The sequence below is a fragment of the Microtus pennsylvanicus genome, chromosome 8 (genome assembly GCF_037038515.1).
Source record: "Microtus pennsylvanicus isolate mMicPen1 chromosome 8, mMicPen1.hap1, whole genome shotgun sequence".
Taxonomy (NCBI): Eukaryota; Metazoa; Chordata; class Mammalia; order Rodentia; family Cricetidae; genus Microtus; species Microtus pennsylvanicus.
In genome coordinates, this window is record NC_134586.1 from 13,480,579 (window position 1) to 13,505,454 (window position 24,876).

General features: G+C 38.6%; 1 protein-coding gene across 10 annotated transcripts in view; it reads right to left on the reverse strand.

Annotated features, from left to right (window-relative positions):
• Atf7ip (activating transcription factor 7 interacting protein) overlaps positions 1 to 24,876 on the reverse strand; it is an 87,570-nt gene that overhangs the window by 30,506 nt on the left and 32,188 nt on the right. For all 10 annotated transcript variants that reach the window (XR_012911559.1, XR_012911557.1, XR_012911556.1 and 7 more), the window contains exons 2-6: positions 12,890 to 14,526; positions 9,981 to 10,061; positions 8,831 to 8,976; positions 6,888 to 7,025; positions 1,396 to 1,461 (exon numbers count right to left, since the gene is read on the reverse strand). Coding sequence is in view for 5 of the 10 variants with exons in the window: in XM_075982482.1 (XP_075838597.1) it covers positions 1,396 to 1,461; positions 6,888 to 7,025; positions 8,831 to 8,976; positions 9,981 to 10,061; positions 12,890 to 14,519 (2,061 nt within the window). In the remaining 5 variants the exon portion in view is untranslated. The remainder of the gene's footprint in view (positions 1 to 1,395; positions 1,462 to 6,887; positions 7,026 to 8,830; positions 8,977 to 9,980; positions 10,062 to 12,889; positions 14,527 to 24,876) is intronic.

The following is a 24,876-nucleotide window of genomic DNA, read 5'->3' on the forward strand; positions in this document are numbered from 1 at the left end:
TTAAAAAAAAAGCTTAGGGAGCCGGGCGGTAGTTGTGCACGCCTTTAATCCCAGCACTCGGGAGGCAGAGGCAGGCGGATCTCTGTGAGTTCGAGGCCAGCTTGGTCTACAAGAGCTAGTTCCAGTACCAGAACCAAAAAAGCTAGAGAAACCCTATCTCAAAAATTAAAAACACCTTAGGGTTGGGTATAGTGATGTAATGCCTTTTTTTTTTCAGTACTCAAGAGGGAGAGACAGTCAGACCTCTGAGTTTGAGGCCAGTTTGATCTACAGATCAAGTTTCAGGACATCCAAACTTATTTAGTGGGAAAAAAAAAAAAAAAAACAATTGAAAACAGAAAGTTGGTAAAAAGGTATTTGAAACATGTTCCACCTCTAGCAAACAGCAGAACTTGGCAGCTTTGGCCACATGGTTCGGGCTTTAGAATCAAGGATATAAGAAAGAGGTTATGGAATCTCCCACTGTAGCTAAGGAAAGCCACTAAGGCCAGGCACGGAGGTCCAGAGAGGACACTGCTGAAGCTGTGAAGGTCAAGCCTGCATTGTCTGAAAGACCCCAAGTTGTTGGAGATGGCCAGAGTCATGGGATACCTGCCAGAGAACTACTAACAAAGAGTGGAAGCAGCCCGAGAGAGAGAAGTGTGCTGCATTCAAAAAAGCTGAAAGGAGTTGAAGATCTGAAGAGCATTTTGATATCAGACATGGGCTGGAAGAGTTTGCAGTTTTCCTAGCTGGTTTTCAGTCTTGTTTTGGTCTAGTATTTCCTTACTATACTCCCTTTCCTCCCTTTGGAATGGTAATATATATCCTGTGCAATTGTTTGTTAGAAGTATGTGATTTGGTTTCCAAATTTCATTTTACAGGGGGTTACATGTAAGAGATTGCCTTGAGTTTCAGAAGAGACTTTAAACTTTGGACATTTTAACAGTACTGGAACGGTATAGACTATGGGGACTTTGAAGTTAGACTGAACGTGTTACATTATGATATGACAACAAGCCTATGGGAGCCAAGGAATGGAATGTGGTAATTTGAGTAAGAATGTCCCTCATGGGCTCAAAGATAAGAATGCTTGGATACTGGGAAGTGGCACTATTAGGAAAAGAGGCCTTGTTGGAGAAAGTGTGTGACTGAGGGAGGGCTTTGAGATTCTAAAGTGCTCGAGTCAGGCCCAGTGTCATTCTCTCTTCCTACTGCCTGCCCATCAGAATGTAGAACTCTCAGCTCCTCTCCAGCACCATGTCTGCCAGTGATGAGGACAATGACTAAACTATACTTCTGAAACTATAGGCCAGCCCCAGTTAAATGTTTTCCATTATAAGAGTTGCCACACTCATGGAGTCTCTTCAGAGCAACAGAACAAGAGGATAATGAACACAGAACAGAAATGCTTACTTCTTGTCTTTTCTTAAGATCATCTTTGGCTGCTCCAAAACGTTTGGTTAATCTGGCTATCTTGGCCTAGAAAAGAAACAAACAAAAGTCAAGTACTGTAACTCCTTTAAGGTCTGCTATTCACAAGAGAAATCTACAGGTAACAGGCTATTGAGAAACAAATAAGACAAGCTGACTGTAAAATACATACTTGGAAAAAACACAGTGTGCTCCTTGAACTAATTGCCAGATATAAATACTAATAGGCCAGCTTGTCCTTACCACACAAACTAAGTATATTTACTTTCCAGAGCATATTTTGAAATATATAAGGTTTTATTTTATTTGCAGCTATTTTTCAAAATGTTTGTAATCACACAACTTTTTTTAAAATTTATTTATTTACTGTTTATTTTCTATTTATTTTCTGTTTATTGGTATTTTGCATAATGTGTAAGGGTGTCAAATCCCTTGGAGCTGGAGTTTCAGACAGTCACGAGTTGCCACATGGGTGCTGCGAATTGTACCTGGGTCATCTGGACGAGCAGGCAGTACTCTTAACCACTGAGCTATCTTTGCAGCCCCACGCTTAACTATCTAACTTAAAACATACATGCATGCAGACATATATGCAAGTCATACGAAATCCTTTGACAACACTATTTGGATATCTACTCATTTGGACATGCAGCTTTCTACCAGAGCAGTGGCTCTCAACCTGCCTAATGCTGTGGCCCCTTGATACAGTTCCTCATGTTGTGGTGATCTCTCCACCATAAACTTCATAATTGTAATTTTGCTTCTGTTATAAATTGTTAATATAAATGCCCGAGAAGCAGGATATTATATGTGACCCCCCCCCCCCAACAGGGTCTCGGCCCTCAGGTTGAGCATGGCCGCACTGGAGCTGATTATGTATGTTTTGTCTACCGGATAAGGTGAATGTTTTCCAGTGCCTTGCTACAGTTATACAAGGCTATACTCATGGCTTTATAGCTTTGTTCTTTCAGAATATTTCTTTGGGGTAATTCACACAAGTGGAATTCTCAGTGACTAAAAGCTTTACTGAGTCTACAGCAGAAGAGAGGAGGTTTATAAAATTATCCTTTGAAAGGCAAGAGGAGGTTAGAAGGCAAACAACCCTTTCAGGTCTAACCTGTTTGGAGTTCACAGAGAAAACAGTTCCATGCCACTCTGCCAACTGAGTAGCTTAGGGAAAACACACCAGAGCACTCAACTCTGCCAACTGGGCTTCCGCTTGCTTTGTTTCCTTCTGTATTCCATGGGTGTCTCTCTCTTGCTAGGCTCATGTGTTGTCTGTCTCTCTGTTTCTCTCTCTAGCTGTGTTTACCACTCACTGCAGTTTCTCCATCCTTCACAGCATGTTTTTCCTGTCTTTCATGATTTTGTTTCTCCTGCTCTGTGCTTTCCCTATTCCCTTTTCGATTTCTAATTAACTGTGATTTAATTTTTAACTCCTGAGTTCATCTTATGTGTCCTGGGCTTTTGCTCTTCTACCCTAAGTAGGAGAACAGATGTTGTTTGTAATTATTTTACTACAGTTAAGGATATTGTACAAGATGGCTCAGCACAACAGAACGGGAGTGTACCTCTGTCACGCTGTCCTAATTCACATGTGCACCATGCATGCACATACACACAAATACACACATACATAAACACATGCAAACTAAAGAAATATAACAAAAATCTAAACATCTAGTTGTTGTTGTTGTTGTTTTTAATGAACAGTATTACTGTGGTATATTCTCTCTCCTCTGCATGGTAGGAGAAACTGAAACCTCAAGAGAAAGCAGACAGATAAAACATGCAATCAGAAGAAGTATCAATCAAATGATATACATTAAAATGTAGAAACAGACAGGTGAGATAACAAAATGATTGAAATGTCAAAGAATTTGAAAATCTAATTTTAAAAAGAATTATCACCTCAATGAAATAAAATTAAGTTAAACAAAGTAAAGCAAATTTGGTATTTAGATAACAAATACCAATTTAACAAAGAGAGATTCTGGAAAGTAATATTTAATAATGGAAATATTAAAATTAAAAGATAAATACAAACTTTTTAAAACTCAATGGGATGCATCACCCAAAGACTTATCAATCAGAAGAGAAAATATCAGGGATTGAAAACAAGGTAAGGAATTCTTATATTCATACAGCAATAAAGGAAAATAAGAATAATGAGCCATAGGCACAATTTTAAGGAACTCTGATCATGAGACCAGATTTAATCCCAGAGGTAGAAGAAGCTGAGGAGCAAACGAAAAGCATAGAAAACCTTGTCAAATCACACTCTAGCAGAAAATTTCCCTGATTTAAAAAAAGTGCAGGAGGTATTTTATCAGACAGAACCAGAAAGAAACTTTTCATGACACATTATTGTTAAATTATCAATACTCAACAAAGAATGCTGTAAAGGGTCATCTTACAAAGCAAATTCATTATAATTTTATTACATCATAAAATCTAAAAGTCAGGAAAGCACGTATATTTTAGGTAAATCACTCCCTAACTAGTTACAATATTCAGAAAAGTTATCCTTTAAATTCTGATAGGGGGGAGGGGGCATTCTAAGATGAACATATACCAAATCAAACCATGACTACTTAAAGCAAAATTAGAAAAAAAATTACAGAATTCTTCATGCACACAAAGAAAGTCACAATTACAAAAGCCTAGAAAAAAGATGAGTTTCATGAGAATGTATGAACAAACAGAATTAGGAAATAATAAAACAAATTCAATATAGTGTCCCAGAAAACTTCTAAGATCAGTAAGGTAGAAAGGAAAAAGCACTCACATCAGCTGAGGAGCTGCTGCTGTGAAAGGAGACAGAACTACAGGAATGAGCATGTAAATCTTAGTAAAAAATATAAATTATCTTCACTCTCCTGTTCTAATGCAGACAGACTGATTAGATTAAAACAAGGGGGAAAAATCCAACTGATTACTGCCTGCAAGAAACACATCACACGGACAAAAGATATAGAGTGAATATGAAAGGATAGAAAAATGATATTCCAAACAAATGATAAGTGAAATCAAGCTGGAGTAGCTACATACATACTGATAAAGTAGAATTTCAGTCAAAGTTAGAATAAAGAAGCTCATTATAATACTAATAAAAAAGACTAATTATAGTGGTATATTATTTGTATTCTAATAAATAAAGCTTACCTGAAGACCAGAGAATAAACCAGTCATACTTGTCAACCATACAGGCACACACCTTTAATCCCAGGACTCAAGAGAAAGAGGCAAATGGATCTCCCTGAGCTCAAAGTCACCCTGAGCCACACAAGACTGAATCTGTCTGAAACAGAAACAGAGCTCACACAAAGGTGATCCCAGCACCTGGGATCACATGCCTTTTATCCCAGCACTAAGGAGGTGGAGACAGGAGTGATATGGTTGGGCAAAGAGAAGAATATAAAGGGGAAGAAACAAGAACTTAGTGGAGTGTAGAGTCCGAGAATTCACTGAGACTGGATCTTGCCCTTTCAGTCTGAAGATTTGGTAGAGGCAAAAGGTCTCTCTAGTGAGCCAGGTGTGGCAGTAGTGAATGCCTTTGATCTCAGCACTCAGGAGGCAGAGTCAGGTGAAATTTCTGAGTTCGAGGCCAGCCGAGTCTACAGAAGGAGTTCCAGGACAGTCAGGAGTATTTAAAGAAAGCCTGTCTTAAAAGAAACCAAATCAAACAAACAAGCAAATAAGAAAAATGTCTCTCTAGTGCTTTGCTTTTCTGATTTTCAGCTTGAACCCCAGTATCTATCTCTGGGTTTTTATTACTCGTGCTACATCCAAGCATTATATATCCATTTTCATTCTTCTTGTAGAATTACTGGGAAATGCATTACACATTTTGTTTGAGCAACTCAACTAATTGAATAAAGAAGCATTTGGGCAGGTAGTGAGGAGTGAAAGCAATTGAGGATGTAGCTCAGTTGTTGGCCTAGAATAAACAAGGCCGTGGGTTCGACCCCAACACCACAAAACCAGGTGTGGAGGTGTATGTTTATAATCCTAACAATAAGTGGAGGCAGGAAACCAGAAGTTCAAAATCATTCTCAACTATACATAGGAAAAAAAATGCTCATCTTTAATATGGATTGTTAGGAATAATTTTTGCTGACACAAATAATTCCAATCAGACCAAATCAGACCAAATTAAAAGATATCCAGGTTTAATTGGACGCCTGTGCTTTCGGGTGGCCCTGAGGGGAAAATGAAAAACCCAACAGCAGGGCGATGGTGGCGCACACCTTTAATCCCAGCACAGAGGCAGAGGCAGGCGGATCTATGTGAGTTCGAGACCAGCCTGGTCTACAAGAGCTAGTTCCAAGACAGGCTCCAAAACCACAGAAAAACCCTGTCTCGAAAAAAACCAAAAAAACAAAAACAAAAAAAACCCCAACAGACCCCGAGAGGAAGAGATGAAGTTTAAATAGCCTGTGGGAGTGTCTTGACCTTTCCTGGGGAGGAGTCAAGGTTTGGCGGGCTTCCTTGACCCTCCTTGGGAAGGTGGGTTTTCAAAGATTGAGGCCGGGAGCATGGATTAGTAAACTAATATCTTTTATAAAAAATTATATGTATAAGTGTTTCTACAAGAATATACGGACATGCATCATGTATGTATGTGTTTTGTGCCTAAGAAGGTCAATTAAAGGTAATAGATCCCTACTGGAGTTGCCAACAGTAGGGTCACTATGTAGGTGCTGAGAACTGATACTGGGTCCTCTGCAAGAGCAGTCAGTGCTCTTAACCACCGAGTCATCTTTCCAGTCCTATAAACTAACATCATAAAGCATAATATCCACAGAGAAAGTAGAATGATACAAAACTAATCCTTCACAAATATTATTTTGCATCTACGGTATGCTATATGCCAACCTTTCTTCAGGGACAAACAAAAAGTTCTTTTAAGTACCAATTTAGGTAATTTCTGAGTCTCTGATGTGGGTTAAATTATGCCAAAGCTCATATCATAAAGTCTATAACCCAGGTATCTAAGGGTCACTGTAAAAATAATCAATTAATATGAAGTCTCTTAGACTGGGGTGGTTCTCTTCTAATGGAATTTATATAACTGGTACCTTCAACTACAAAGAAAGTTGAACACAAAACACAGAAAAAAGTGCCACATGAAGGCAAAGCCAGGAATGAAAAAGATACCTCCTCAGAGCTGCCAGCACGAGTCAGAGGAGACCTGTGTGTACCCTCCTCACAACACTACTATGCAGAGAAAGCTGTCTGCTGGGACCTTTCCAACTGTAGAGTGACACACTTCAGTTGGTAAAGCATCCAGCTATGTATGGTTCTGTTTTAACAGCAGCCCCAGCAAGAACAACAGACACTTTTTACTTCTTAAATAGGATGCAGATGTATTTTGCAGTCAGCTTCAAATACATGAAAATGGTAATACATAATCAAAAAATAAATTATACACAATGAAACATGGGTTACAGAATTAGCCTCAGCGTACAAACCTGCAGCTCGGAAAGAACTGCTTTATGCCTTTTGTTGCATTCTATCTTTTCCACTCGGGTTTTCAATTCTGCCAAAGTCTTATCAAACACAGCACATTGGAGAGCACACAATTTTTCTTCAAGTAACCACTGTATGACCTTAAAAAAAAATTCCTTTGTTACAAAAGGGCAATTCAACAACAACAACAACAAAAACAGTAAATATTAAGAACTAACAATAATAAGAACTTATTTAATGAATAAAACAGGGTTAACTAACTTAAAGAATAAAATTCCAAACTCAATGCTACCTACTGCCATTCATCACTACGCCAAAAACACAAGTCCATACTAAGGATAACACTTCCAGAGTGGAATTCTGAAAATAATTTGAAGCTTTTTAGTATTTCCTCCTTATCATCCTTATTATCCTGAACCCATTTGAACAAAATTTGTTAAGAAGAACAGCTTCAGAATTTTTCTAATCTATTAATGACTGGCAATTTTGTGAGATGCAGTAAAAATGTCACTGGAGTATAAGACTTGATAAAATAAAACAAATATTTATCCAAAATTTAACCACTGTTTCATGTGACCCACAAAAAAAACAGGATACTGGCATATCTATATGATCTCTATGCCACACCTTAGAAATATGGTCTAGAGATGGAAATCCTCAACCCACAGCTGTTCATCAGCCCTTCACAATTCGAACAGTGCTGAATGCATTATTATCTCAATAGGCACAAGAAAAGGAAACTAGGCAGTAAGAGCATTTTTATAACTTCATTTTTTTAATTTTCTTTTTTAAAAAAAAAGCATAGATGTTTGTACTATTTGTTCTTGTATCTTAGAAGAACTTCGGTTTATTAATTTATGACTAAATACATAAGACCCTAAAAAACAACCAGACTTGGTGATTTACACCCGCAAGTGAAGGCAGGACGACATCTGCAAGATTAAAGTCAACCTGGGCTAGAGCCTACACTATTATGAACAAATGTCTTATGGAGCAAAGAGGAGATCTGAGTTTCATGACTCTCTATAAAAGGTGTTTTAAACAGATGTTGATGTGGATATGTGTGGTGCTCACGCATGTAAAGATACGTGTGCCCATGGACCACAGAGGTCAACATCAGGTGTTTTCCATGATCACTCTGCACCTTGTTTTGAGTCAGGGCCTCATACTGGTTGAGCTAGAGTTCACCAACTACCTAGACTGGCTGGTCATTGAATATAGGAGTCTCTGGCTTCAGCTTCCCAGTGCACTAGCTAGAAGAGATTTATACGTGAACATCACCATGACTGACTTTTCATAATAGTGTAGCAAATGAGAACTTTGGTTCTCATGCTTGGAAAGTATTTACTCTGAGAGTTCTTCCCTTCCTCACACTAGGAAAAATATTATAAATAACTAAAATAATTAATTTGCGATAGCTGTATACTAGTATAACAGACATAGAGGAAAATTGCAGAAAATCTTTACTCTGAACATTCCTTTTCCTAGTGCATCTAAAGCCTTGTCTTTATCATCTTTATATTAACATAAAGAGGTTTTAGAAAGTACCAACTTATAAAGATTATTATAGTATTTAAGTCTACTATTAAGATTTAAAATAAATAAAGCTTGTTTCTTCTGCATTATAAAATAATGGTCAATATAGGAAGAAAAAGAAAAGCTCAAAAACTATTCACTTTTACCATAAAAACAAATAGAAAAATATCTCCCTTTTATTTTTAATAATCACTACCACTTTTTTAAATAAAAATACTGTAACAAATAGAGTCAGAGGAAATTTAAAATGAAGTTAACAAAAATAATCACAGATTTCATAGCTTGTCATTGACTTCAAGTTCTGACTGGCTAAATTCTGACTAAGTAAACACAGAATAATAGGATTGTGCTAGAAATCTTGATGTGTATGGACAGTGACTCTGGAACATTGAAATATAACGGGTAGCACCTTCTGAAGCTTCTGGTTAATGTCTCCCTTGGCTGTAATCTTTACTTGAAACTCTGCCTCATATTCTTCTTCCATATAGCGCCGACGTTTGGACTGCACACTGTCCATGTCTTCTGATTTAGAACGTTTTCGTCTGGAAAATTCATCTGAGAAAAACAACAAAAGCCCCCGCACTTTTAAAAGTCTATTGTTTTAGTTACAGCAGTCAACAGCCCAGTGAGTCAGCAGATGAAGCTCTCTGTCAGTCACCGTCCGACTGTTCTTAAGAGCTCGGCAGACACACACCGCAGCGCTCGGCTTTAGCTTTACAGCTGAGGTCTTGTTCACTACGCCAAAGAGAACCTGCCCACTGCTTAGCAGTGAACTCTGAAACCAGGGAGCGTTCTTCCCTTGAGATCCTCACACAGACCAAGAATGCTCTACAGCCTTGTCCTGCGGATGACAGGAACCCGCCCCAATCTTCCTTTTACTGAATTTCATAGCACTTATGAATGCATTACCACAAAGACTGATCATCCTACGTTGCAGACTTCTAGAATCTCTATATATTCTGAATTACTAGTTCTTCCTTGCAAAAACAGGTGCATGGCAATCACAGTGACTGAGCCACTCTCTGGTCATTCAACCCTGAGCAGAGACCCAGACATGAACTCTTAACATTTCCTAAGAGTTCAGATACAAAGACAGTGAAATGAATGTCACAGAAATACACTGGCACAGAATAGACATTCAATTAAAAAATTATTTTAAATGTTAACATACATTAAATCATGAGAAAAATTTAATTGGTTTTTCAGCATTTAAAAAATTGAAACACTAATATTCCACACCTTTTAGGTTCTTACCAATGTCACTCTATAAATGAAACCTATTTTCTTTGATCTATAAAACAATGTTCAAGATGAGGGGTAGAAAGACTTAAAAACAGTTTAAGATACCTGGTGCCTCATGTTAAGTCTAAATCCTGTACGGAACGATTAACATAAACACACTGAAACATGAAATGATGTATCCAAAGATCCTTGAATTGTCATTGCAAGATCAGAAAACTGAGGCTTAAATAAAATAAAAAACTATGGCCATCTCTGGAGCAGAGAGGGCAGCCCATCACGGCTAAGGCCAACTAAGGCAGGTGCGGGTATGTGCATACTTCTCACAGGTGGCCGCTCCTCATCCGGCACTCGCTCCTCCTCCTCCTCAGCTTTGCTGTCCTTTTCATTCCTTTCTACTTCTGTGAGAACAAATGTAGAGAAGAAGGGAACTTTACTTATTTCGGCAAAAATTAGTAACAGGTCATCAATTTACATTTTTTGGTCACCATTCAGCTACCAAACAAACTTTTACAAAATTAAAGTTACAAAATAGGAAATCTGGAAAAAGAGAGCACAAATTGAAAAGTTAAATACTAAGTTTACATTCAAATTGTGTTTATCCTTAATGAGTGCAATATAAAAAATAACAAATTTTAAAGTCAACAATTTAACTTCTTCATTTTCTATCACCAGTAACAACTATTATAAAGCATTCCTATTTCTTTGCTTTCAGTTACTAAACTAAACCAGAGTGGTTCAGAGGTGAAAGCACTTGCCAGCAGGCCTGACAACCAATTCCCAGGTCTCATGTGACATGAGGAGAGAAATGACTCCAAGTTACCCTCGAACCTCCCGCCCCTTCCCTGCCACCACCCACACACTGTTACCTTACATAAATAAATAAATGTAAAAAAACGAAAGCAGTAGTTAAGACAATTACCAAAATAACAACGATATTCTTAAAATACTTGTAAATTCTTTTTCTGTTTGTTTGTTTGTTTGGGGGATTTTTGTTTTTGAGGTTTTTTTGTTATGTTGTTTTGGTTTTGTTTGTTTGTTTTTTGCGTGTTTAGTTTTTTGATTTTCAAGACAAGGTTTCTCTATGTAGCTTTGGAGTATGTCCTGGAACTCACTCGGTAGACCAGGATGGCCTCAAACTCACAAAGATCCATCCACCTGCCTCTGCCTCCCGAGTTCTGGGATTAAAGGCTTGAGCTACTACCACCCAGCCATGCTTGTAAATTCTAAACAACTCATATATCTCCTCTGCAATGATCAATTTCAGATCTGTCCACTAGACTCATGGCACTTGAGACACACACACAAGGATCAGAGTGATTGCTAAAGTTTACACTGTGTCACAGAACCAACTCTGTTGAAAAATGTTCACATATTCTTACCAGGAAGTAGAGCCCATATTTCTTTTTGTTCAAACATTCTAGGGATTGAGCAAACTGCCCTTTGGGAAAGATTTAGAGAACAAGCCTGTGTGTGTGTGTGTGTGTGTGTGTGTGTGTGTAGGTACCTACAGAGCCAGAAACAAGTGAATCTACAGAGCTGGTAGCTGTGGGCTACCATGTGGGTGCTCAGAGCCCAACTTTGGCCCTCTGCAAGAGTAGCAAATGAATAGTCAGTGTTCTCTCTAGCCCCAAGGAAATCTCTTTCAACACAAAATGATCATCAAGGGCCCTTGTTCAGAAACAACTTATGTGTCATTTCAGGCAGTGTCAGGGATTTCTAAAGCCCATCCAAACACAAAGCTTCCTAGTTCGCCTGTACTTATAAAGCCTATCCAAGGCATGGCACGCGTGTACAGATGCCTCTTGTTCTTCAGTACAGCCTTCTCGTTAAGTTGCTAAGTTTTCACAGTTCTATCTTCCATGAAACTGGCTCTGTCTGTCAACACAGTAAGATCACTAAAGGTGGGAAGTCAAATCCAGGTAACCCCAAAACCTTTAAAAAAAAAAAGCACTCAAATAAAGCATTTCTTATCATCCTGACATTACCTTGGTAGGTGACTTTGCCTTTAACAAAGAGTACACAGCCTGACACACTCACTCACTGCTGCCCTGTGCAGGAATAACAATAGTGTATGCGACATGGAAACAGGTTTGCCTCTGTCCCAGTTAAACTGTGGGCCACAGGCCATAGTCTGACAACCCCTTGCCTTGGATTGAATCCATAACTATATTTAAAGTTAAAGTACTAAAGGCTACTTGAAAACAACATACCCATTAGAAAAAAAAATAAAGAAAGTAACAGGTAATCCATATATAAGAAAATACAAAAGGTCAATAAACAGAAAAGTTTCAATCCTGCAAAACACATCAGGAGAATGTATCCTACAGAAAATCTAACTTTATACAGATTTTTTCAAAGCTTTACACTAATGCAAGGGTACCAATACTATATTCCACATCATTGGTTGTCAACTTGTGGGTTGCGACCCCTCTGGGGATTGGATGACCTTTCACAGGGGTTGCCTAAGGTCATCAGAAACCACAGACCTTAGGTTTACGCTACTGTTCATAAAAGTAGCAAAATGACAGCTGTGAAGCACCAATGAAAGTGACTCAGTGGCTGAGGTCACAACACAGGGAGCTGTGTTAAGGGGCCACAGCCCTAGGAAGGTTAAGAAGCACTGGTCCACCTCATGTTTGACAATAGCCAGGGTGGGGCTCTAGCAAGGTGGGAAGTCAAATCCAGGTAAGCTGGAAACTTACTAGGAGGAGAAACAAGGAGCTAGCTTTGTGAATGTGGCTGGAGGTCTAGCTCTCAAAATGAGCAAAGAGATGGAGAAGCAGCTAAAAACTTTCCACGATGGAAGGCATGCTGAGGTAAGACAAGACAAGACAGAATACCTCCACAATGTCTGAACTTACCCAGAAAAAGAAATACTAGTCCAGTCTCCTTAGGCTATGATTTTAATTATCGACAAAGTAGTATTTACCAATATGCAACAGCTTGTTTCCAGGTGTACTAGGACATATTAGTTCTTCTATTTTTATAAAAGTACTATTTTTTTAAACTGTCTTATTAATAGTTTAAGATGGAGTCTCATGTAGCATAGGCTAGCCTCAAACTACTTATATAGCCAAGGTTAACTCCTAGGCCCTCTATCTTCCCTTGTGCCACCACACTTAGCTGCGTTTCTGTAATGTTATTCAAGGATCACTGATATCAACATTAAATGGGCAGGTTCTAGTAAACAGTTCATTAAAGCAAATAAAATCCATAATCAGCTAACCTGGAGAGCTCGGCTTATTTTGTGATATAACTTCGGGCTCATCTTTTCCACATGAAATGTCCTCTTCATCAGAGAGGACCAAAAAGGCTTCTTTTGGCAAATTCTCAGTACTTTCTTGTTTTGATGGTGAGCCAAAAGAACCCTCCATTTTCTCTTCCAAATCTTGACTTGTCTCTGCTGGAAGGAGAGAAGTCTTTGAAAAGCAAGGAAGTTCATCCTCCGCAGGTGCAAGCTTTTCCAGAATAGGAATGATCTCGTCTGTTTCCATGGAGTCCGTGGTGTCTAAAGCAGTCTCCTTCTTGTCTTCTGCAGCACTGTCACTGACAGCTTCCTCAGCTTCCACAGGACTTTTGTGCTCATCCTTCTCACTTTGGTCAACTTCCATACTGCTGGAGATGGTCTCTTCTGCGAGAGCAAGCGCGGCAATGGGCTCTTCCTCTACCTTCTTTGTATTTTCTGGAGGTAGATCACAACAAATAATTGCACTGTGTGTTTCTAGAGTTTCTTCCTTCTCACCAACATTATTGTTAGTTTTATCTTCCTCATCAAATGAGTTTTTACTTTGAATTTGGTCTACGTTTTCACTGTCTTCATTTTTTTCTGAACAATCATCATTGTTATTGCTACTCTGCTCTGTCTTGTCAGTTTCAGGACTTGGTTCACAAACTGGCACAGAACTTGGTTTAAAAGTATCAGCGGCTGATTCGGCAGACAGCTCACCAGGAGCCAGCTCACCAGAAGCCAGTCTGCTACAGGTAGGCCCACCAGAGGACTCATCACTAGAAGGCAGATCATCAGAAGGCAAATCACCAGAGCGGGCACAATCATCAGAAGATGGCTCCCCAGAGGCCAAGTCACAAGACACCACTGCCACTTCACCAGCAACCACTTCATCTGTAACTGGTTCACATGAAACTGCTTCATCCGACAGCGGCTCACCAGAGGTGGAACCACCAGAGGCAAGATCATCAGAGGCAGGCTCTTCAGAAGCAGTATCTGCAGAGGTGGGATCACTAAGGGTGAGATCACGGGAGGAGGGATCACTAGAAGGGGACTCCTCACCGGGAGAGCCATCAATGGCTGGCACTCCAGCAGCCAGCTCTTCTGTGGTCAGATCAGCAGGGGCTGGGGTAGCAGGGGCTGGGGTAGCAGGGGCTGGGGTAGCAGGGGCTGGGGTAGCAGGGGCTGGGGTAGCAGGGGCTAGAGTAGCAGGGGCTGGGGTAGCAGGGGCTGGGGTATCAGAGGCTGGTTCACTGGTTAGCTGAGAAGCAGGCTCGGAAGTCACACTAGGAGATGAAGGCTCACTACTTGAACCCTCTTCTTGCTTGTTTTTTACACTAACATTTGGGATACAAGGTGTTTCTTTCAATTCTGTTTTACTTTCTTCAGATTCAAAACTAATCCCTTCGATCCCGTTCACTTCTTCTCTATCTTGAATACAATCTGTATTTTCCAAAGGCGAGGTGGGATCCAGATCTCCATTTTCGTGGTTCCCATTTAAGAGTCTAGCATCGGTTTTCAGCACCTCTTCTTTGATTTTATACACAGCTTCGAGCTGCTGACGGTCACTCACTCTCATTGTTTTGCGAGCCTTGAAGACTTTTTTCTGAGGTTCTTCTATACTATCCATTTTGAATCTTTAAATAAAAAGAAAAAAAGGAATAATTGAGACAAAAGTCATTTAACTACAGGTTTACAGAAAATTAATGTGGACAATTTAGACAATTCATGTTTACTAGATTTACATAACATAAAACTAAGAGATGACACAGCACACACCAGAACATCAGTTGCTAAGAAAATGAAGAGAAAAGAGGGATAGTTTTTATTCCCAATGTAAGAGTTAAAAAGCCAGAGAAGCAGCCGGGTGGCAGTGACACTCATCTTTAATCCTAGCACTCAGGAGGCAGAGGCAGGTGAATCTCCATGAGTTTGAGGCCAGCCTGGTCTACAGAGCAAGTTCCAGGACCAGTCTGGGCTACTCACAGATAAACCCTGTTTCAGAGGGGAAAAAAATCCAGAGGTGCTTCAGGAAGCATGAAAAAGCACATGAGGAAAATGAGTTCTGGAAACCAAACTGGAGTCTTCAAAAGCAGGAAATATACTTAGCCACTGGGCCATTTCCCAGCTTGGTTTGTAGGTTTGGAGAAAGCAGGCAATGATGCTAAAGAGACCAGGATTCTTCCACGGAATACAAAGAAACGTGCAAACACTCATTGTGGCAACAGCTACACAATGCTGTCAATCCACTGAAAACCCTCTAATTGTACATTTTTATGGACGAATTATATGTTATAATATATTGTAGTATGTCCTCTTTTTAGGTCAATTGAATTAGAGTCCTATCAAATCTGTTTACCAAAGAATGAACTTTTATTCTTGTCAATGCTTCTGGTGTACAACTGCTCTGTACTTTTTTTTGCTCATTTCTCCTCTAATAATCATCTCTTTGACTTTTTGCATGGGTTTAATTTGCATCTGATGAGTTATTTTTTCAGTTACTGAAATAAAATATTCTTTGAAAAAAAAAACCCACCCTGGAGAGAAAGAGTTTGTTCTGAATCCTAGCTCAAGGCTGCAGCCCATTGTGATGGGAGGTCAAGGCGGCAGCAGGAAGCTGACATGGCTGCTCGTGGCACATCCACAATCAGAAAGCAATGATGAGGTCTGGTGCACGCCTCACTTTTCCTTTTCTGAGACCAGGCCCCAGCCCAGGGAATGGGGTGACTCATGGTGGGTAGGTCTTTCTACTTCCTAAGCCTAATCAAGGTAACCCACCCACCGGCATATCCAAGACGCCCATCTCAGGCAAGTCTAGATCTCAAGTGACAATGGAGACTAACTACTGAACCATATTTCCTTAAGGTTCAAATTTAACCACTAATTTCCAATTAAATCTCATCTTTTATAACGTATGACAGAATGTCATTAATTATTAAGAGTATCTTTACCTGAATATCTCTATCTCTCTCTCTACGAGTGTCTCAAAAAACCAGAGAGAGACAGATATTCTGATAACTGTTCTGGAACTAGCTCTTACAGATTAGGCTCACCTCGAACTCAGAGATCCACCTCCCAAGAGCTGGAACTGAAGGAGTGTGCCACCACCGCCTAGTCTAATCTCATGCTTTTTCAAAGATTTATTTTTATGTGTATATACAACCTGAATATCTGTGTATCCTGTGCACCCAAGAAATCCAGAAGTAGATGCTGGATCCCCTAAAACTAGGGTTACAGACAATTCTGAGTACATGTGAGTACTGGGAACTAAACCCAGGTCCTCTACAAGAGCAGAGCCACTCCTCACTGCTAGGCCACATTCCAGCTCAAGTCTCAGAGTCAGGTGTCATATTATCATTCTTTTCTGCTGAAATATTTTCTAATTTTCACAATTCTTTCTTTTTTATCTATAAATGACTGACTAGTGTATTTCTTTAAGAGGTTATACTAACCACCAGGTAAAGATTATTATCAAAACCCAAGCAAACACTGACTATGAACAGCTCATGACACATCCTGGTCTATACACACAGGGCCAAAAAGTGCCTGATGATTTTTCCTTAAAATGAATGATACTGTGGAACTACACCATTACTGCTTAAACTACAGATGAGTAGAAAGCTAAGAGGATGGGCTCTATTGCAAAGTGACCAATGCCTTCAGACAACAGCGTACCTAGGAAAAAATACAGTAAGACGGGAGCTTTGCTATTACAAGCCAAAGAACACCTAGAACAAGTTAGGTGGAAGAAGTTGACTGGACAACTGCTTCCTCAGGCCCTTCCAAGGAGATATGCCTTGACAACACCTTTTGAGCTTCTAGCCTGTGAAGTTAAGACAATATCTCTAGGGGGTGTGTGTGTGTGTGGTTTACTATGTAAACACAATAGTGAGAGTGAGGAATTGCCTCAATAGACACAAAATATCCATTAGACTACATTCAACATTACCTCATCATTAATAAGACATTTAAAAACAAAAAATTTACTTAAATCTGATAAAGGTTTTCTAGATATAAATGCTACATTTAATGGTGAAATAAGATTTTTTAAAAAGGCAGCCAGCAGTAGCACACGGCTTTATTCCCTGCACTCGGGAGAGGCAGAGGCAGGCAGATCTCTGTGAGTTCGAGGCCAGCCTGATCTACAAGAGCTAATTCTGGGACAAGCCCCAAAGCTACAGAGAAACCTTGTCTCGAAAAACCAAAAAAAAAAGGGGGGGGCAAAGGTATTCACATCACCATTTTTATATAAACATAAACATTTCTGCGTGGCATGTGAAGTCCTGGATATGATCCCCAGTACCACCAAAAGGGGGAGCAATGCCAGCTGTAGAAGACAGAAGAGTGAGATGGGTAGGAGAGGGAGGGGGGAGTGAAAAAAGGAGGGGGGGGAGAAAAAGCGAGATCAACCACAGTGGAATAAAACACATGTACATGTGCACCTGCATATTCATATTCATGCACGCACGCGTGCACACACACACACAGTCAACGAGGATCTACCTTTTTTTCCAATTTTTCTTTAAAAAGGCTTTTCTCCGTGTTATATACAAACAACAGTTCTCCCCTCCTGAGGCTCTACGTCTTTAAGCTCCACAAAACCACCTAATTTACACCATATCAAAGCAGGTTTTAACACTGTCACTAATATAACCTAGCGAAATTGTTAATAACAATTACCTTTCAAAAATAAGCCTGACCTATTTGTCAGAGACCAATAGGATACCACACTTGGTCAAAGAATGTCTAGATTGTGTTACATTTGACATTCATTTTCTGAATTTAATTCAATAATATAAACATTTCTTAGTTTTATTTAAAGAACTCTTTAGAAAACTTATCTTTCAACTATATAGAAATCTTCAAACAAAACCACCACTGGACTATTTCTATTTCAAGAGTCTAGAACTGAAACCAAGTTTTTCCTTCCTCATTCACTTCAAAGTCATGTTACCTATATTATTTTTCTGCAGTGAAGATACAGAATTTGTAGCCTACTTTTTGGTGCGGCAGGTAGAAGCCAAGGTTTTCTTCTGCACACTAATCAGTGCTATCAATGAACTCTACCCCAGACAATGCAAGCCTGTTATGCACCTTTTTGACTGTAAACATTTTAAATGTAGCTTGGTTACCCTTTAAATAAGTTCAAATACTGAAGTGTCACTTCTTTAGACTTTGAAATATCCATTTCCAGATATTCTGTGCATAACCAAGTTATCATTTACATTAAAAAAATTTAAAAACTTCCTAGCTTTCAAAATGCAGATCAGAAATTAACTTGCTGAGAGCCGGGAATGGGAGCCCCCCTCCCCCTTCCCCAGGTAAGCAAACAATGTGAGCAGGTGGCCCAGCCCTTCAGTCTCTTCCTTTAAAGGACCTTAAAAGGAAGTGGATCTACCATATATACAGGCTTTGCTGAGAATTAAATGATGTGACTAATTAATAACATTAATTAACTAATTAATTAATTAAAATTGTCAGGCAATGAGGAGTACACCCATAATCCTAGCACCTAGGAGGCTGAGGCAGAAGGATCACCACAAATCTGAGGCCAGCATGAGTTACACAGTCAGATCCTCTCTAAGCTCTGTTACAGAGTGAGGCTCACCGACACCAAAGAGAAGTGTGTTTAGAATGCAGCAAGCAAGTCCTCAGCATTACTGTCATTCGCTAGACTATTTCCTCTGGGCACTTCTAGGCATAACTGTCAGAGTTTAAGACAAATTAAGTAACATTGATGTTGTGTGTGTCTATGTGTATGTATGTGCCTATGTGTGAGAAAGATAGTTAGAAAATCCAGTGTAAATAACAATTAATATTAAACTGTCTTCACCAAGTATCACTTAGCAAAACTAAATACAAGTCAAGCTGGCTTTAGCAAAAATAAAATAATAATAAAAAACTAACATTAACTTCAGTAATAAGAACCAAAAAGTACTGCCAGAAGACGATGGGTAACTACCTTCCATACCCACAAGAGAGCACACTACATCCATTTACTGGATTTTCATAGTTCTAAGCAGAACAAAACACAGACAAAGCAATAAGAAGTAGCATGAGCAACCAGTTCAGACTAGTCCAGCCACATCTGTGCAAGCCAATCAGCAATCTGCTTTGAGAAATCTATTTTGCATAAGCAAAGCTCAGTAGGAAAAAATATATGTGAGAGAAGGGCGTGTTAACTGCAAACCAGTCTCCAAGGCTGTGCTAGCAGAAGGTATTGCTAATGCCCATTTTCAGCACTGTCCTCTGGACACGGTCTGTAAAATAAATGCTCCATTTGGGGCAGCCACACGAGACACAGAACGTTTACACAAATGAAACTCATTTACAGAAAAACCCATTTCTATTTTACAGGAGAAAGTGTCTGCCATATCTAGAAACAACTAACTGCATGGTGTGATGGATTAGTTTCTCCTGGCAGTACTTTTTTAATGAAAGAGTTTAAAAATAGAATATTTTAAGACTTAACTTTACATATTCAGATCTAAGAACTCTGGAGAAATGTTATCATCATTTTCTATATAAATTCATATGTAAATAACCAGAGAAATATATGTTACCTGAAATATGTCTTTTATGGTTTTTTTTTTCAGTTTTTTGATACATTCTTTTTAAGAAAAGACCCATGAGCCTCTTTAAAGGAGAACCTTTTTTCCTGTGTCCTGCTCCCTCCACCCACTTCTTTCACTTCCTCTCTATTGGGAGATCACAGCCCTGAGACAAAGGGAAGCTGCTTTATCTTAGCTTTTAATCTTCCGGCTCAAAAACTCAAAAATGTAAATGGCTGTTATCAGCCAATCAGCAGTCAGCATTGTGATTCCTGCCCAGCAACAGAAGACAGACAATAAGGTCAGAGAAAGACAGTTTACAAAACCACATCTGAAATACTGCACTGTGGTTTTTGTTTGAAATGATAATCTAGAAGATTTGAAATCATGAATCTAGAAGACTTCATGTCTTAAATCTATGCTATGTATTAAATATACAGCACACATTAAACAAGCTAATAAGGTTAACATCTTTTATGCTACCTTAATCTTGCTCTAGTCAATGATCATAAATGTTTTAAAACATAACTTCCTATCTGAGGAATCAGTTAAACAGGGACAACACATAAAAATATCCTTTCTACACAGTGATTTCAAATTTTTATAGGTTCTAATACATATTCTTTTAGAAGATTAGTAATAGTTTTTGTATTTATAAAACATTTATAAAACCCACCAAAATCTTAAGTCCAAATAATACAGATGACTTCTCGTGTCACCTCACCTTCCGTCCCCACTGCACATCTCCACACCCAAACCCACAGCACTCTGCACTGTGGCAGATGCGGGGCTCTGCTGGCTACTGCGCGGAGCTGACTCGGCTTAAGTCACACAACAAAATCAAAATGTCTTACTCTCGGTGACTTAAGTGGTAAAAATGTAATTATTACAAAAAGCAAAATTAATGCCTTTCACAGTTTTTATAAAAAGACCATATAAACTCTGATTTTGAAGCAGTAAAATGTGGGTTATAAATTACTTCTACAGGGTTTTTTATTAAATATTAAAAAAAACAAAATCTATGATCAGAGTTCTTTTTTTCCCTCAAATTCACCATCTACTAGCTTTTCCTAGTCAACAAAATGTTAACTAATCATAATTTTCTCCCTTCGTTACAGATGAACCTTGCAATTTTTCAAACATACCCAAGAGGGAGCTTGCTGCAGCCATAATTTTAGTTTATATAATCTCCCCATAAGAGAAATAAATCAACAGCTGCTTCAGTGCTTCAGTCCAGCAAGGGAACTGAAATTCACTCTCCGATTGGCTCAAAGCCTTAGCTGCCTAAAGCCAATCAGAGAAAAATATCCCGAACCTTACCCAGCAACAAGGGTAGCTGATGTGGGCAAGTGTTCTACTAAGAATTATAGGCACTGTGAAAGTCAAGGGAAGCAATAAAATTGAATCCTATTGCACCTATAACCTCAAATGCTTTGTGTGAGTAACAGGTATCCATACTGCTGCTTGGTTTTTGTCTGAGTGCTTTTCTCCATTTTATTTAAACCAGTGCCTAGACAGTATGTACTGTCTTCTAAAAGCAGTCAAAAATTACTGATTCAAACCACATATGGAATCATCATGCTAATTCAGACTAATATTATTAATAAAGGACATTTAAAATTCAAACTAATATTACCTAATAAAGGATATTTAGAAATAAAATTCACACAAAAACTTAGAACATGAAGCAAAATCACATAAGCGCAGCACTCATCTGTAACAAACACTTCAATCATGCCCAGGCTGTTAAGCACATAATTAATACTTTTCCAAACAATCAGATGCTGAAATAAATCACCGTTTTATAGGATTCATTTTTGTTTTTTATTTATGTGCATGTGTTTGTGCCTGTGTTTTCGCTACACATGTGCAGGTGCTGTCAGGATCAGGAGGACATCAGACACCCTGGAGCTTGAGTTATAGGTTCCTGGGAACCGAACTCTGTCTCTGGAAGAGCAAGTGCTCTTAAGCACTGAGCATCTCTTCAGCCCCTAAAATATGTTTTCTTCCATTGTTTTTCCTTAGATGGCTTAACAAAATCAACTCAACAAGCCTGACTACTAATGACCAGGTCCTATGAGTTCTAACCTATTGGCCAGTAAGAGTCTGTTGGTCTTCGTCACATACCCTTAGCCTCTTAGAAGGGCAGTTCATTTCTAACCTGGATGCAATAATGGCTCATGCCTGTAATCACAGCACTAGGCAGAGGAGGGAAGATGCTGAGAAACTGTCTCAAAAAAAGGTGAATCAATCTGGCAGGTGAGGTACTATACACCTTTAATAGCAGCACTCAGAAGACAGAGGTGAGTCTCCACTGAGTTCCTCAACAGCCTAGGCTATGTGTAGACTTCAAAGGGAAACAGGGCTCAAATAGAGCAGTCTCAAAACAAAACACCAAAACAGGGGACATCAAAGTAACTCACCAGGGAAGGTGCTTGCCATTGATCTTGATGACCTGAATTGGGCCCTGCATAGAACTTGCAGTATTTCTTGATGAAAGCATAACCATAAGAAAATCAGTGTTTGACAGTAAATACTAACAACTCTTCTCAAACTGATGGCCCCTTATTCACGCCAGTCAGTCTGACAATACAATGACTCAGCACTTTGACCTTTACCCAATCCACCTTAGTATAAATTAAATAAAAACTATTTTATCTTAAAAACAAGATGACGTCTTGTCATTTTGTTTAAAATCCATTATCTTCCTTTAACTTCAGCCTAATCCCTTTTATTGGGTCACACTCTTAAACATTTAAAAAAAACAAGAGTGCTGGAAAGGTGGCTCAGTGACTAAGAACACTGGTTGTTCTTCCAAAGGACCCAGGCTCAATTCCCAGGACCCACAGCAAAAATTGATTGATTCACAATTTTCTGTAGCTCAAGAGGATCCCACATCCTCTTCTGACTTCCCTGGGAACCAGGCACACATAGGGTGCACAGACATCTTATGTAGGCAAAACATGCATATATACCAAATAAATAAATTTTTTTAAGCTACAAAATACTGTTAGCTCATACTTTATTTTAGGGAGTTCAGATTTCCAGGTGATGAGAGTTTGCATGTAAGATAGCACCAACACTGTTTTCAACACACTCCAATAAGCCTGCTCCTTTCTCCTTACCCTAAGTGGGGCAAGATTCTTTAGCATGTTTATCACAACAGACAACAATGCATTAAACACACTATAAAAGAATATAAAAGAACAAAGCAGGCAGCATTAAAGACTAAGGTCTACCGGTCTTTTACTCATGGAAAATGCAATTAAGCTGACTTTTACCAGGACAACCAGAAAGTATAAATGAAACAAATGCTCTCTGAGCCTAACCAAAACCTCACATGTATCTGAACCTGGCAAGTTTTATGAGCTACATTTACTTAATTTCCTGTGACTTTATCACATCGTCACAGCATTCATAAGTATCCTGCTACCATTTACTATTTACTATTCTGCCACTATCTTAAAGTTATCAAAATAAACATTATTCAATTCTAATACATTTACATTGTTTCATGAAGTATTTTGACATATATCATCATATCTCTAGTATAAGATTTTTAGTATAAAGCCGGGCGGTGGTGGCGCACGCCTTTAATCCCAGCACTCGGGAGGCAGAGGCAGGTGTATCTCTGGGAGTTCGAGGCCAGCCCGGTCTACAAGAGCTAGTTCCAGGACAGGCACCAAAAGCTACAGGGAAACCCTGTCTCGAAAAAAAAAAAAAAATTGATATCAGAAAACATCTTAAATACATCAATGTTTTGATGTGTTTCTGAAGCCATGCACAAAATAATGAAAAATGGGAGTCCTTAATGAACACATGCTATTTGTGTTTGGGATATATAATAAATACTGACTGAAGAATAATTCACTACATACATAAAACTGACACTTATAATAAATAAAATCTGCTCTCTTAGAAAACAAAGATGGTAATCTAGAACATTCTGGCAGCTACTAAACTAGCATGCTCACATATCTACACATAACTAATAAAATGTACCACTTGCACAACGTCTGAGCAGCAAAGTCAAACACTGTTAGAATCAAATCTGACAAGAGGCCTTTTTCAGCCTTAAAGAAGCGTACATGGACAATGTGATTTCCTATTTCAAAAGTAAAATACCCCTTTAAAAGAAATCTACGCTTATTACTATATAATGATGGACAAAACCCTCTATGAAATAATAAACATACCCTAAAGGAACCCCTTGCAGGCATCTTATCAGTTCTTTGACAGAAACAGAAACTGAAATACAATTTGCATAGTTACTGTGGTTGGCTAATGAAAGCAGGGCCATGTAGCCAATCAGGAAGTTAGAACTTGAGCAACCCAAAGAGAAAATTTAAATCCACCTGGCAACAGCCTAAAAATAGAAACAATATGCAAGTAAGACTCCTAGAACAGATGTAAACCTAAAAGCAAAAATTACTAACTGAAATACCTTACTGTCTTCAAGACAGTCTTGCATTTTAATATCTAACATTAACTTGACATCTAATTTGCTTATTAGATCCCAGTTACAGAAAAATGACTGCTACATTAAACAAACAAATCGCTGCATTATTTGACTATGGATGTGTGTGCTCTTGTGTGCATGTGTGTGCACTCACATATTTGTTTCCCTTTTCCAGGAGAACAGTCAAACACTTGAATCACAGTTGTAATACATTCTAGACTTTCAAAAGCAAATCTTAATATATGAATAACATTTCATTTTCTTAGCACTTTTGGTATAATTGTTTAAGAATGGGATTTATTGATTTTTAAAAGCCTGTTTGGTGTACAAAAACACAAACAAGTGAATAAAAGCAGGCCTCTAAATAAGGCAAGGGTTTGCCTTATACATTTTTTTAAACATTAACTTCTAATGATAGTGTATCTTATACACAATAGGTATCAATAATTATTTATTTTCTCAATAAAGCTATTATTAGCATTGAGGGGAAATTTTATGTTACTGTTCATGTCAAACAAAATATATTTGAACATAAATAATCTGTACAAAATTTCTATTTCTGATTTTTCAATTGGTTAGCAAGATGGTGATGTTAAAATCTACAATGTTTAAAATTTCTTCCATTGTTGAGATGTGAGACACATTTCTTCACTCTGACCTTGAAACCTAATGGTTTTTAGCTTATGTGTGCCTTTTTCTCTGTGTATTACAAATCTACTCCAGAGAGAATTCTCATTCCTAAAGGCGGTCAACTGCAGTCTCCTGTAACAGCTATGAAAGAGGAACGTAAAGGCACATCATAAAGAGAGCTCTCCAAGCATGCATGTCTGAACGCTAGGATGGGGGTGGGAGGACAGAGAAGATAATCAAGAAAATTATAAGACAGGAAAAAAGAAAAGGTCAAAGTAGGACAAAACAAAAAGCAAAAAGAACACTTGAGTTTCACTTTAACTTAAGATACAGCTGCTGAAATCAAA